This window comes from Triturus cristatus, chromosome 11 (genome assembly GCF_964204655.1).
Source record: "Triturus cristatus chromosome 11, aTriCri1.1, whole genome shotgun sequence".
NCBI lineage: Eukaryota > Metazoa > Chordata > Amphibia > Caudata > Salamandridae > Triturus > Triturus cristatus.
Genome location: NC_140594.1, coordinates 943,312,751 through 943,325,037, shown reverse-complemented (window position 1 = coordinate 943,325,037; position 12,287 = coordinate 943,312,751). Strand labels below are relative to the sequence as shown.

Genomic DNA, 12,287 nt, shown 5'->3' with positions numbered 1-12,287 from the left:
AAGATAGATTGGACAGCATTAGAAAACGAAGAAAAAGCTCGAGGTCCAGGTGCAGGGCTTGGGGAAAAGACCAAAACACTACCAGGTTTACTAGTACAGGTACTGCCACGTTTATTAACTACGAAAAAGGAAGACTGGGGTGCAATATCAGCCTGTAAACAAAAACCAGATGAAGACACTAGTGATTTCTATGCCCGATTCGAAAAATGTTTTGGTATAAATAGTGGAATAAAAGCAAGTAGCGAATCGTATCCACATCTGTTTGTGACAAAGTTAGTTGAAAATTCCTTGCCCCAAGTTAAGAATAGAGTATTGAAATTCGAGAGTACTTGGCAAGGTAACACTCCGTCACAAATGTTACAAATGTTACAGTACCATCACAATAGAATTAGAGAGGAACAAGAACATGAACAAAGACGCATGAAAGACACGAAAATGAAAATGCTAGTTTCCCAGACAGTTCCAGCTGACGGTCATAAAAAGGGTATGACACAGTCCAGTGTTTCAACAGGTCCTGTAAAAGGGACATGAAACTATTGTAAACAGCCAGGTCATTATGTACACGATTGTCCAGTTTTAAAACATAATATCGCCATAGGTAATACAAAAGAAAGACCACGGCCACTTAGACAGGATCAGAACCAACAAGGAGCTCCGCAGCATGCACAGTCCATGCCAGCTCCGCAACAGTCTATGTCAGCTCCACCACCGCAGCCTATTGCTGCCACACAAACGACGACACGACAGATGTACCAGACCGCACAGTATGACTATCCTGATTATCAACGATATTCATGAAGCAGCCTAGAGAGGGAAGTTGGCTTACCCCTTATTGAGGTTCCTGTAGATCAAGAAGGACCTTATGTACACAGTGAACTATTAGGCCAAGATAGAAAATTTTTACTTGATACAGGGGCAAGCCGAACAACAATAAAACGTAGTGAAGTTCCAGGGGCACCCCTCTCAGGCTCACAGAATATTTCCCTTGGCTTTTCAGGAAAACCTATCATTAACGAAGTATCACAGCCTCTTCCACTTACGATTGGTCCCTTGACACGAACTACAGATTTATTACTTACTAAATCATGTCCAGAAAACTTGTTAGGTATAAAAACATTGAAAGCTCTAGGAGCTATAATATGTTGTTCTCCGGAAGGAGTAAGATTGTTTTTACGTGATTTCAAAGGGCACTACGTGTCCCGAGACATGGATCACCGACTGCAGACTTTACCCACACATTTATGGGCACAAGGCCCTACAGATGTTGGTTGCATGAACATTACACCATATCGAGTCACACTAAAGGCAGGAGTGGTACTACCACGAATGCGACAATACAAGTTACCCCCAGATGCTGTAGTGGCTTTACTGCAAATCATTGACGAGCTTATTACCCAAGGAGTGGTTGTGGAAACCGACTCCAATGTATGTAATTCACCGATAATTCCGATTCTTAAACGAACTGATCCAAAAGCCCCGCCAGTATATCGATTGGTTATTGATCTGCGCGAATTAAATAAATGTATTGTACCACAATACCCCGTGGTCCCAGACATTTCTTCATTACTGACAGCCATTGATTCCGAAGCAACATTCTTTACTGTAATTGATCTCAAGAATGCTTTTTTCAGCGTCCCAATAGATCCGGAAAGCCAATACTTGTTCGGATTTAGTTTAAATGGACGAAGCTTTAAATTCACACGCGCACCTCAAGGATTCACAGAAAGCCCCAGCATCTATAGCCAAGCACTAAAACGAGAACTTGACAGTATCCACATGCCAGTCAACACTGCCCTGCTTCAATATGTCGATGATCTGCTGATCACCGCTAGAAGCGAACCTGAATGTGAAAAAGCCTCACTGACGGTTTTACAATTTTTGGCCGAAAAGGGGCACAAGGTGTCCCCTTCTAAGCTGCAATTCTGTGTCCAGCGAGTTGTTTACCTTGGTCACTCGCTGTCCAAGGAGGGAAGGCAGCTTACACCAGATCGCATCCAGTTAATTGCTAACATGCCAATACCCAAGACACAAAAGGAGGTGCGGGCCTTTATAGGCCTCACTTCATATTGTAGGCAGTGGATCCCGCAGTATGCATTTCTAGCAAAACCACTCATTCAGTTGACAACACAGGAGGCAGCCACATCGACTGTTCTCCCTTGGACTCAGGAACATACACAAGCTTTTGAAAGCCTAAAGAAAGCTTTATGTCAAGCGCCTGTTTTAGCAACACCATGTTACAATAAACAGTTTACACTCTTTGTTACAGAACGCGAAGGTACTGCCTTGTCAGTACTCACACAGGAACAAGCAGGATCACACAAACCATGTGCTTATTTTTCTAGTACATTAGATCCCGTAGCTCAGGCTCTGCCTGCGTGCCTGAAATCAGTGGCAGCGACAGCTTTAGCAATACGACAAAGCGATGCCATAGTGTTAGGACACCAATTGACAGTACAAGTACCACATGCAGTAGAGGTTCTCTTGAACCGCACACAAACACAACACTTGACTATAGCACGACTCACTGGTTACGAATTAACATTGTTTCAGCCACATATAGAAATCAGACGTTGTAGTACATTGAATCCTGCCACACTGTTACCAGTAAATGGAACAGACCCACTTGCAAATGATTGTATTGAAGTTATCACTATCACGACGAAACCCAGACAAGACTTGACAGACGTCCCATTGTCAGACCCAGACCTGACGTTGTATGTAGATGGTTCATGTATGAGAACAAGTACAGGAGAGTTAGTGGCCGCTTACGCAGTCACAACAGACACTGAAGTCATTGAAACAAATCGCATAAATACCTTGTCCGCTCAAGCAGCAGAGCTCGTCGCTCTGACACAAGCCTGTATTCAAGCTACGAATAAAAAAGTCAACATATACACTGATTCACGTTATGCATTCGGAGTTGTACATGACTTCGGCGTGCTGTGGCGAGAGAGAGGTTATTTAACTTCTCACGGTGCCCACATTCAGCACGGACCCCTCATTCATGCCTTATTAGATGCAATACATCTACCCACTGCAATATCAATTATGAAATGTAAAGCTCATACGAAAGTCACTGATATCATTTCCCAAGGCAATGACCTAGCTGACAGAACAGCTAAACAGACTGCTCAAACTCACACATCTGCCATGACAAAGACAATAGTCCCGACACCAACACATTGCATGACGGTTAAGGATCCCGCTCTTGACGTAATTGACATACAGACATATGCTACACCAGATGAAATAAAGAAATGGACTGAATTAGGAGGGATCCAAACGGATCAAGGATGGATGACGAAGGAAAAATCTGTATGGTTCCTTCCTGATTCGATGGTCCAAGTTATCATTAACACTGTACATAGTCCAGCGCACCTAGGAGAAAAAGCTATGCTAGACAGCATTCAACACATTTGGTTCAACAAACATTTACGAGCAGCAGCTAAACAAAAAGTTCGTACCTGTATGATCTGTTGCCAGTTTAACCCAGGTAAAAGCATTCCCGTAGAACAAGGTGGATTTCAGCCTCCTGATCACCCTTTTGAAGTCCTCCAGATGGATTATATCCAGATGGAACGATGTCGAGGATTCAAATATGTTCTCGTAGTTGTCTGTGCTCTTTCCCGTTGGACAGAGGCATACCCGGTTTCAGATTACACTGCCCCGACTACTGCCAAACAGTTGGTTCGAGAATTCTTCCCACGGTACGGTTTACCACGTGTTGTCTACTCAGATAACGGCCAGCCGTTCTCATCCGAACTAATGAAACACGTTTCTCTTTTGTTAGGCTATCAGTGGAGATTTCACTGTGTCCGACACCCCGAGGCAGCAGGTCTCGTGGAACGACATAATCAAACTCTGAAAATTAGATTGTCCAAAATATGTAGAGAGAAAGGTGTCGACTGGGTAGTAGCCTTACCAGTTGCACTCTTTTACATGAGAATGGTAGCACACTCTCGAACAGGGCTATCCCCTTATGAGGTGATCTTCGGTAGACCACCAAATATGTGGGGGACGCCTATACCACGCAAAATAACTGATGTTGACTGTAATATGCTGACAGATTACTTGGCTTCCTTGATGTCTGCACTACAATCTTGTCGTTCACAGGTAGCTGCAGCCTTTCCCGACAACACCGAGGTGAAACCCCATGACGTAATTCCAGGGGACTTGGTGTTAGTGAGGAACTTTGACCGGAAGTCTCAGCTGGATCCTAGGTGGAAATCGCCTCAACTCGTACTGTTAACCACGAGGACAGCCGTGAAGATCGAAGGTCGAAAAGGCTGGATACATTCAAGTCATATCAAGAAATTTCATGGACTACCGTCCGATGTAAACGACACACCTCGCGTGTCTTCACCGATTGACTCAAAGCTTCCTTTGGTTGAACTGAATGACAAGGAACAATATAAACTAAAACTAAGGTCTAACAAGTCAGGCAATTTGATTGTTTAAGTCCTCTCCAAGGTGAATCGGTCGAATTTGTCTCTGACATGTATCCTCTAGACCTGAATAGAGAAAGAAACAGAAAAATGCAGTTGAAACAACATGCGTACTGTAAATCACTGCGTAGTCATTGCACAGTGACGTTATTAATTTTGTTTTTCTTAAGTCTTTTAATAATCGCTGCAAGTATATTGTTGCACATATATTATCCTATTTCTAAACATATTTACAATGTTACTGCTGAACATTCTTTTAGTGAATTACCCCCGCATGAGTTGTCCTATAGATTTGCGCTGCGCAATAACACTTTTATTAGTATGTTACATCATTCCCATCAGGTTAGCAATGCTACAAATTGTTGGATATGTGGCCGACTCCCTCCCTATCAGAACTATAAGGGAATTCTGCCTCTCTTTCCATACCCGTTCACACACAATGGCTCCTGTGGAGCATGGTTTAGTTTGATTAATTCCCTAGATTCGAATTCTGCAGTTGATAAAGACAACTGGGTATGGGGAAACCTGAACTTAGTTTTGCTCAAAATCTGCTACCCTGACAAGAAGGGACTTCCCAAAAGAACAGGAACTGATCTAGAAAATGAAGTATATGGATTAGGGAATTTCACGCTCAATCTCATGATCCTGAATGTTGAATCCGAAGCTGCACCAATTTTGCCCGCCATGTCAGTATTTTCAGTAAAAGGTGAATTATGTGTGAGAAAGAATGGTTCCATACATATGGGCCATAGTAAATGCACCACTGTGATAAAATTCAGTGATCAAGGCAAGTCTACATTTAGAGCTTCTCGCCATTCCTACTTCATATGTGGTCAGACTGCATATATACGTTTGCCTCTAGATTGGGATGGTACCTGCTACATCGGATTCCTTTTGCCACCTGTTTTCCTAGCTCCTCCTGATTATCATAGAAATACTCATTTAGTACACAATAGAAAACGGAGAGATCTCCCAATAGTCGATTACACTGAGACAGCATGGGAAAAATACACAGATTTCAATAAAGGTCTCTTTCCCTATATAGGTACAGTTACCAATAGTAAGCTGATACGTAGATTAACCAGAACCCTTGAAGCAGTAGTGAACGAAACTATTTCCGCCTTAGGCAATTTAACAGAAGAGCAGTCTGCTATGCGGATTGTTGTGCTTCAAAATCGTCTTGTCCTTGACGTCATCCTGGCCGATAGGGGCGGAGCTTGTAGGGTCATCGGATCAAGCTGTTGCATTTTCATACCAGAAAATTTGCCATCTGTATATAAAGCCATAACTCGCCTTCATAAGATTGTAAGCCAGATACACCAGAATCCAGGCACCTGGACTTGGTCCGGTTGGTTTTGGAGTGTATTGTCTACCTTTGGATGGAGGGTCCTATCATTCCTAGGTATTGGCTTTCTCCTACTATTCAGTTGCTGTTTATGCCTACAATGTGGACCAGCGATTTGTGGTCTGTGTGCCACATCGTGTATTCCACCACCAAGATTTCATTCATCCCGGAAGAAGAAAGAAGAACAAATGATGCTATATGAACAGATCAACGGATTAATGAAGATTGATATCTCTTAAGGGCAAGTAGGGGACAAGGAGGGAATGTGGAAATATGGATTTTTATGGTCGGTTATGTCCCCTATCTTGGACCCCAACGGTTTCATGTATAAATCACAAGTACATGTATGTTTCCTCCAGTTCCAGTTATGAAGACGCAAACACATGTGCGTCCACCGTCAACATGTCCTCTTTCAGATCCGCCATGAATGGGTCGGATATTCTATTCCTAAGTATGAAAGGCCACCGGCTTTATATGGTTCATTTATTCCATTTTACAGTCCAGGCGAGTAGGCCCTGATTCTGCCATCAAGCCTTTTCTTGCCTTCTGCCTCTGAAAGCTCCAGTTTGAGCTCGCATCTGTATCCATGAACTTTGTCCCACTCCCTGCGCGGCTAACGGTGCCTGACTCCAGCCTGTTGCCTGCCAAAAACTGTATTTCACCTTCGAGATTATCTGCTCCGCTCCCTATCCAATGCATTCCTGTCTAGTAGTTTAAGTAAACATTCTTCCAGCTACCGAGCAAAGGGCCCGGCTTCTCTGTCTTTATGCAAGTAATTCATAGCCCTGTTACTATGGAAGATTTCTGCCCTCGCATCTAGTGTAGACACTTAGACGCTTGTACACGCACTCACAGTCAGTATAGAATAGATTTTGCTCGAAAGACCTTTCCTTTTGGATAACATAGTTCTTTAAACATAGGATGTTAGATATGATTTGGGATTAGGTTGACTTGACCCCCCAGACTTCTGTCTCCACATGTAGAGCTAAATGTCAAGTCCCCTTCACCCCCTAGTTGCACGTCAATCACACGTCATGCTGCTGCGCGCGCATCTCTGCCAAGTATTTCTGCTGACATTGCGAAATTCTTTCATGAAACCACCCATTTATGACATCATACCTGATGACGTTCTTTAGTTACGCCCAGTTACACCCATTTTTAGTTACGCATGTATGTTTTATCTTTGCTATCAATTGTTACGCCTCCTGCATCTGTTTCACTGTAATGCCTATTGTATAAAAATGATTACTTGTCAATAAAGTATGGTCCTTCACTTCCTGAACCTTCGTGGTGATGGAATATGGAGTCCATCAATTCGAATTGATTTTGGAATAAAGCTCGTTCCGAACCTCTAATACCACGGATTCTGCCTCTTATTTTACTGAGCTATTATTATAGATTTTCCGCATCAAATTAAGAACCGGTAATTAAATTATTTACCACACTCCAGCTCCTCTGGGGTCAGGCTCCTTTAGGATACACTACTACCTGGATTGGAGGGTGTTCTATCGCTCCCCCTTTTACTGCATCATCCTGCTGCCCTCCAGCGTTCTCTTCCTCATCCCCAGCAGACTCTCTCGCTTCCCACCAGGCTTTCAGCGCCTTCTGGTACTCCTCTTTCCTAGAGAGGCCTATCACAGGGACTGCGAATTGCTTACAAAACGACTTCAGCTGTCTGGCAGTATAGGTATCTAATCTTTCCTCCTCAAAGACGAGATCCTCCGAAGCATTGGCTGCTATCAACAATTCAATACTAAGACAACCAACCGAACAATACTAATAAATAAAAATCGTGGCTGCGCTTCGGTCTACATTCACCATTGGTGTTTACCAGTTATTGTACGTGGATCATAAATGCAAGTCCTGATCCTCACCGCTGACCGCCAATGTTAGAAATGGGGGTCTCTAGTTGGCAGTGGCGGGCGTCAATGTCCAAATAGGGACCCTTCTTCCCAAGTCAGGGCAAGTGGGCTATCCCCTTTGACAACCCCTGCTCAATCCTGTGGCAACGTAGCATGAGCAGTTAGGCATATCTCAGAGGCAGTGTGTGAAGCATTTATGACCAAGTACAACACGGCAGTAATGACACCACAAAAGGACACAACTCAGGTAGGTATAGAAAAATAGTATCTTCATCTAACAGTTTAACTCAAAATTCTCAAAGCGTTTCAACAACTACAATTCACGTCAACTCGTAGGGACTCCAAAAGGCAATACGTATTCACCAGAACGTGACACTGACTGAGTTCAAGGCCGGGCCTACACGACCTGCCGCACACCAGATACCTGTCGGGGAAAGGGGACACAGCACGCAGCTTCTCAAAGAAGCAGAGACGATGACAGGCGGACTCCCAGCGACCACAAGTCTGGGCTGCAGAGGTCCGTAGCAGGCACCCACAATGATTCGGGCACTCGGGGACAGGCGGGCTCTCAGCGGCGGCAGCAGCACGCGGCTGCGGTGGACCGGGCTTGGGGTGGCGATGACTCACGTCGTGCAGCTCTATGGTGGGCTCACAGCAGCAGCAGCTCTCTCTTAGCTGCGGCGGCCCACGAGACGATAGCAACAATCCTCGACAAGGGTGAACAAGGAGCGGGCACACAGCGGCTGCAGCTCTCTCTGGGCTGCGGCGGCCCAGAGGACAAATCCCAATGATGCAAAGTTGACACAGGTGTGGGCACTCAGCGGCCACAGCTCTCTCTTAGCTGCGGCGGCCCACAGGACGAATCACGATGATGCCCAGTGGCAAAGGGTGCGGGCACTCAGCGGCAGCAGCTCTCTCTTTAGCTGTGGCGGCCCTCAGGACGCACCACGATGATGCAAACATTGGCAAGGGTGTGGGCACTCAGCAGCAGCAGCTCTCTCTTAGCTGCAGTGGCCCACACGGATACAGCGAAAGGTTCAAGAGTTCAGATTCAGGCGGGCTCTCAGCGGCGGCAGCTCTCTCTTAGCTGCAGCGGCCCACACGGATCCAGTGAAAGGTTCAAGGGTTCAGATTCAGGCGGGCTCTCAGCGGCGGCAGCTCTCTCTTAGCTGCAGCAGCCCACACGGATCCAGCGAAAGGTTCAAGGGTTCAGATTCAGGTGGGCTCTCAGCAGCGGCAGCTCTCTCTTAGCTGCAGCGGCCCACACGGATCCAGCGAATGGTTCAAAGGTTCTAATTCAGGCGGGCTCTCACCGGCGGAAGCTTTCTCTTAGCTGCACCGGCCCACACGAATCCAGCGAAAGGTTCAAGGGTTCAGATTCAGGCGGCCTCTTAGCAGCTGCAGCTCTCTCTTGGCTGCAGCGGCCCACACGGATCCAGCGAAAGGTTCAAGGGTTCAGATTTAGGCGGGCTCTCAGCGGTGGCAGCTCTCTCTTAGCTGCAGCAGCCCACACGGATCCAGCGAAAGGTTCAAGGGTTCAGATTCAGGTGGGCACTCAGCGGCGGCAGCTCTCTCTTAGCTGCGGCGGCCCGCGCAGGTTCAGCAAAAGTTTCAAAGGTGCTCAGTCCAAGGTCCTCACAGTAGAACTAGAGGCTTCGGATTACTCGACGGAGGCCTCACCTGCAAGCAAAGTTCCTCGCACAGGAATTCCGACGGCTGACGGGGGAGGTCTGATGTCCCTGAGACTTCTGCCGGAGGCGCTCTCGATTCAGGCCCTCGGGTAGTTTCTTCGGCAAGCTTGGTGAAGGTTTCAAAGTCCTTTTCCTCTGTTCACTCGGACAGACTTTTGTCTTGACATCCAGAAGGAACACACCCGGCCAAAGTTCCAGCGCTGCATTTTTTACCTAAAAAGTCTTTGTTCTCTAAGGTTGAAAATCCCTGACTCCAGTCAGAACCAGTTCGGTGGGGTCGGGGAGCACTTGGTTTATGAGATGACATAAACCAAGGGGGTCTGCTATCAGACACCCAGTGGGAGGTGGAGCCATCATTCACCTTGCCAGGCACGGCCCTGCTCATATCAAAGAGTCACCCCTCCCCAGGCTCTGAATACTGATCTCTCTCTCCAGCCAGGTCTGACCCAGCTGGCCCTGCTGCTCCAAAACCACACGGCCAATATACATACTCTCAAAGCCTACAGTAAAGCTTAGGCAAGAAACTACAGCGTTTTCAGAAGAGGCATTTCTAAACATGGGATATATAAACGGTCCTTACTAAAAGATGTCTCTCAAGGTCCTGAGCACAAACATATCAAACTCGAAGTTCCTATTAGGTTCCTGGGGCCAGATAGGATGATAGAAAGTAATCCTCAACCGGCCCAGTCTGGCCTATGAGAACATATCGTGTCACAGTAAGGACAGTGAAATGGAGGGTAACTCACTATTGGACATGCTACACAGATCTAGGCATTATGGTTATCCTAAGTCAAACAGTAATTTATATACAGGGAGCATTCGCACTGTGGCACCGATTAGCAGTGGCACAGCGCCCAGAGCATCTAAGTCTAGCCAACATAAAAAATAGGAAGAGGAGAGGGGAAGGGAGACCCACGCCAATGATGCCAGGTCTAACAATAACTAACCTCCTTCCAACCCTGTACCCCTATAAACCCACAACCCGCAACGGTACTAAAAATCACAAACAAATTATTACATTAACTTTCATAACTACTATAAATGGAACAACTATATTAAAAAAACATAATAATTATACAAACAATTCACATCATATACATTTAAAATATACCAAAATAACATACCAATAATTAAAAAACAATATTATCAATGACCGATAGTTTAAAAATTGACATTACTTGCCTTAAAATCAATATTCTTGGCAACAACACTCTTGCAGAGGATATTTCCATATGACGATATTTTGGATATGATATTTTGGTATGACGATACTTCAATTTCGATGTTTTGTCTGAATACCGACTGTTCCTATAGAAGCAGGACCAAATGCAGATTTTCATATGGCTTGCTCCTGTCAGAGGTAGTATGATGGCATATGGCCCTGAGTAATTACCAGTGGCTGAGATTAATTCAAGTATTTGACCCATCAGTTGGTCATACTTCCCAGTGCCACAGAGGAGGGAGCACATGTCATGTTAGCTACTTCCTCAGACTTCTTATCACATGTGCGTTGATTGATGTGCAAGCATGAAGTGTGGACAGTTTGTCTCACTCCTTCTCTGCACTAAGAGTTTTTCCCTGCCTTTTGCTCCTTCAGTAATGCACTACTTTCCAATGGTACACATAACTGCCCCTCTACCTGGGCTTGTCTCACAGCTTCTTCACTAAAGTCTAAGACTGAGTTGGTGCAAAACTCAACAATGTGTTTCATAAATTGTAACAGTGACTCTACATTGTGACCTTTAATGATTCTTTAATGATTTCTTGATTCTGTGTATTTCAATGGGACATGAATGTTATGATTATGGCTGGGCAAAAAAAAATGTACACCTGCAAAATTCTCAAAATGTATGATGTTTGCGTTATACAAATTTCATGAAATGTTATCAACTGTGTCAGTGATATTTTGCATATTTTTTGAGAGTCTGAATGTCACAAGGTGTCCTCAGACTCCGGGATGGAAACAGAATGATGGTCTGCGCCCTCTGTTACAAAGCCTCTCATTTCTCAACAGGAAGAATGGAACGCCTACTCCTTCACCACGCCAGAAGCGGACGCCTTGGTTTCGGGAAGCGGGCCCTTTAAGCAAACCCCGAGCTGTGAACAGACCGCCCTCTTGGATGACGTCGGCATTTCCTGGCCAATAAGGTACAAGGACAGCCCTTCCGGGGTGAAGCGTGCTTCCGGGAGGACTGAGCGAGCGCAGCAGACCGACGCGGGAGAAAGAAGCGAGGAAACTACACTGGCGGGAGCAAGTCCGTTACCTGAGACCCCGGAGGGAACCAGCGATCCGGAGCAGCCAGGAGGCAACCGTTTCTGCGCTACGCCCCGCTTCAGGAGAAGCATGGCTAGCAAAGGTACGGAGCAAGTTTGCGGGGTGGGTTGGATCACAGGAAAAGTCAGATTCATAGAGAGGTGTTTCCACTGCACTCTGTCTCCCCTCTCGGCTACTCCTGTTTCCCTGTGCACGGGCACTTCACTGTTTAGCACCAAGCACACACGCATGATTCCCTCACTCCCCCTCCCTCAATTTTGGTCAAATTCAGGACACTGATTCTCGTCTCCTCCTCTTTACATGTGCTAGAGACCATCGGATCAAGACCCGACCTGGCCCTACGATGCCCAGAAGGAAGCCACAGTGAACCGGACCCCGTCAAGAAGGATAGTGAAGTGTCTTAACTCTGGCTTCTCTTAGGAGACAGTGCCTGTATCAAATAAAGCCTGCTTTTCATAGACCCGGTGTCGCGAGCCTTTTGTCCTCAAGCCCACACTGAGACATTTTCTGCTCGAAATGATTTTAACTGAATTTATTTATTGTATGAGTACTTAAATTCATTACAATCTCATAAATAATAAAACATTAGTAAATCCTTGCCGAGATTTAAAAACAATATTCTAAAATCAACACCCAAAGCCGTGCAATTGATCTGAATACTGTTGCACC

General features: G+C 45.6%; 1 protein-coding gene across 1 annotated transcript in view; it reads left to right on the top strand.

The window, feature by feature from the left end:
• LOC146785724 (uncharacterized) overlaps positions 1-12,048 on the top strand; it is a 43,258-nt gene extending 31,210 nt beyond the window's left edge. Inside the window, exons 2-3 of the mRNA XM_085633566.1 lie at positions 11,358-11,700; positions 11,928-12,048. Of these exons, the coding sequence (XP_085489692.1) occupies positions 11,358-11,700; positions 11,928-12,022 (438 nt within the window). The 3' untranslated portion in view covers positions 12,023-12,048. The remainder of the gene's footprint in view (positions 1-11,357; positions 11,701-11,927) is intronic.
• Positions 12,049-12,287: the final 239 nt, after the last annotated feature.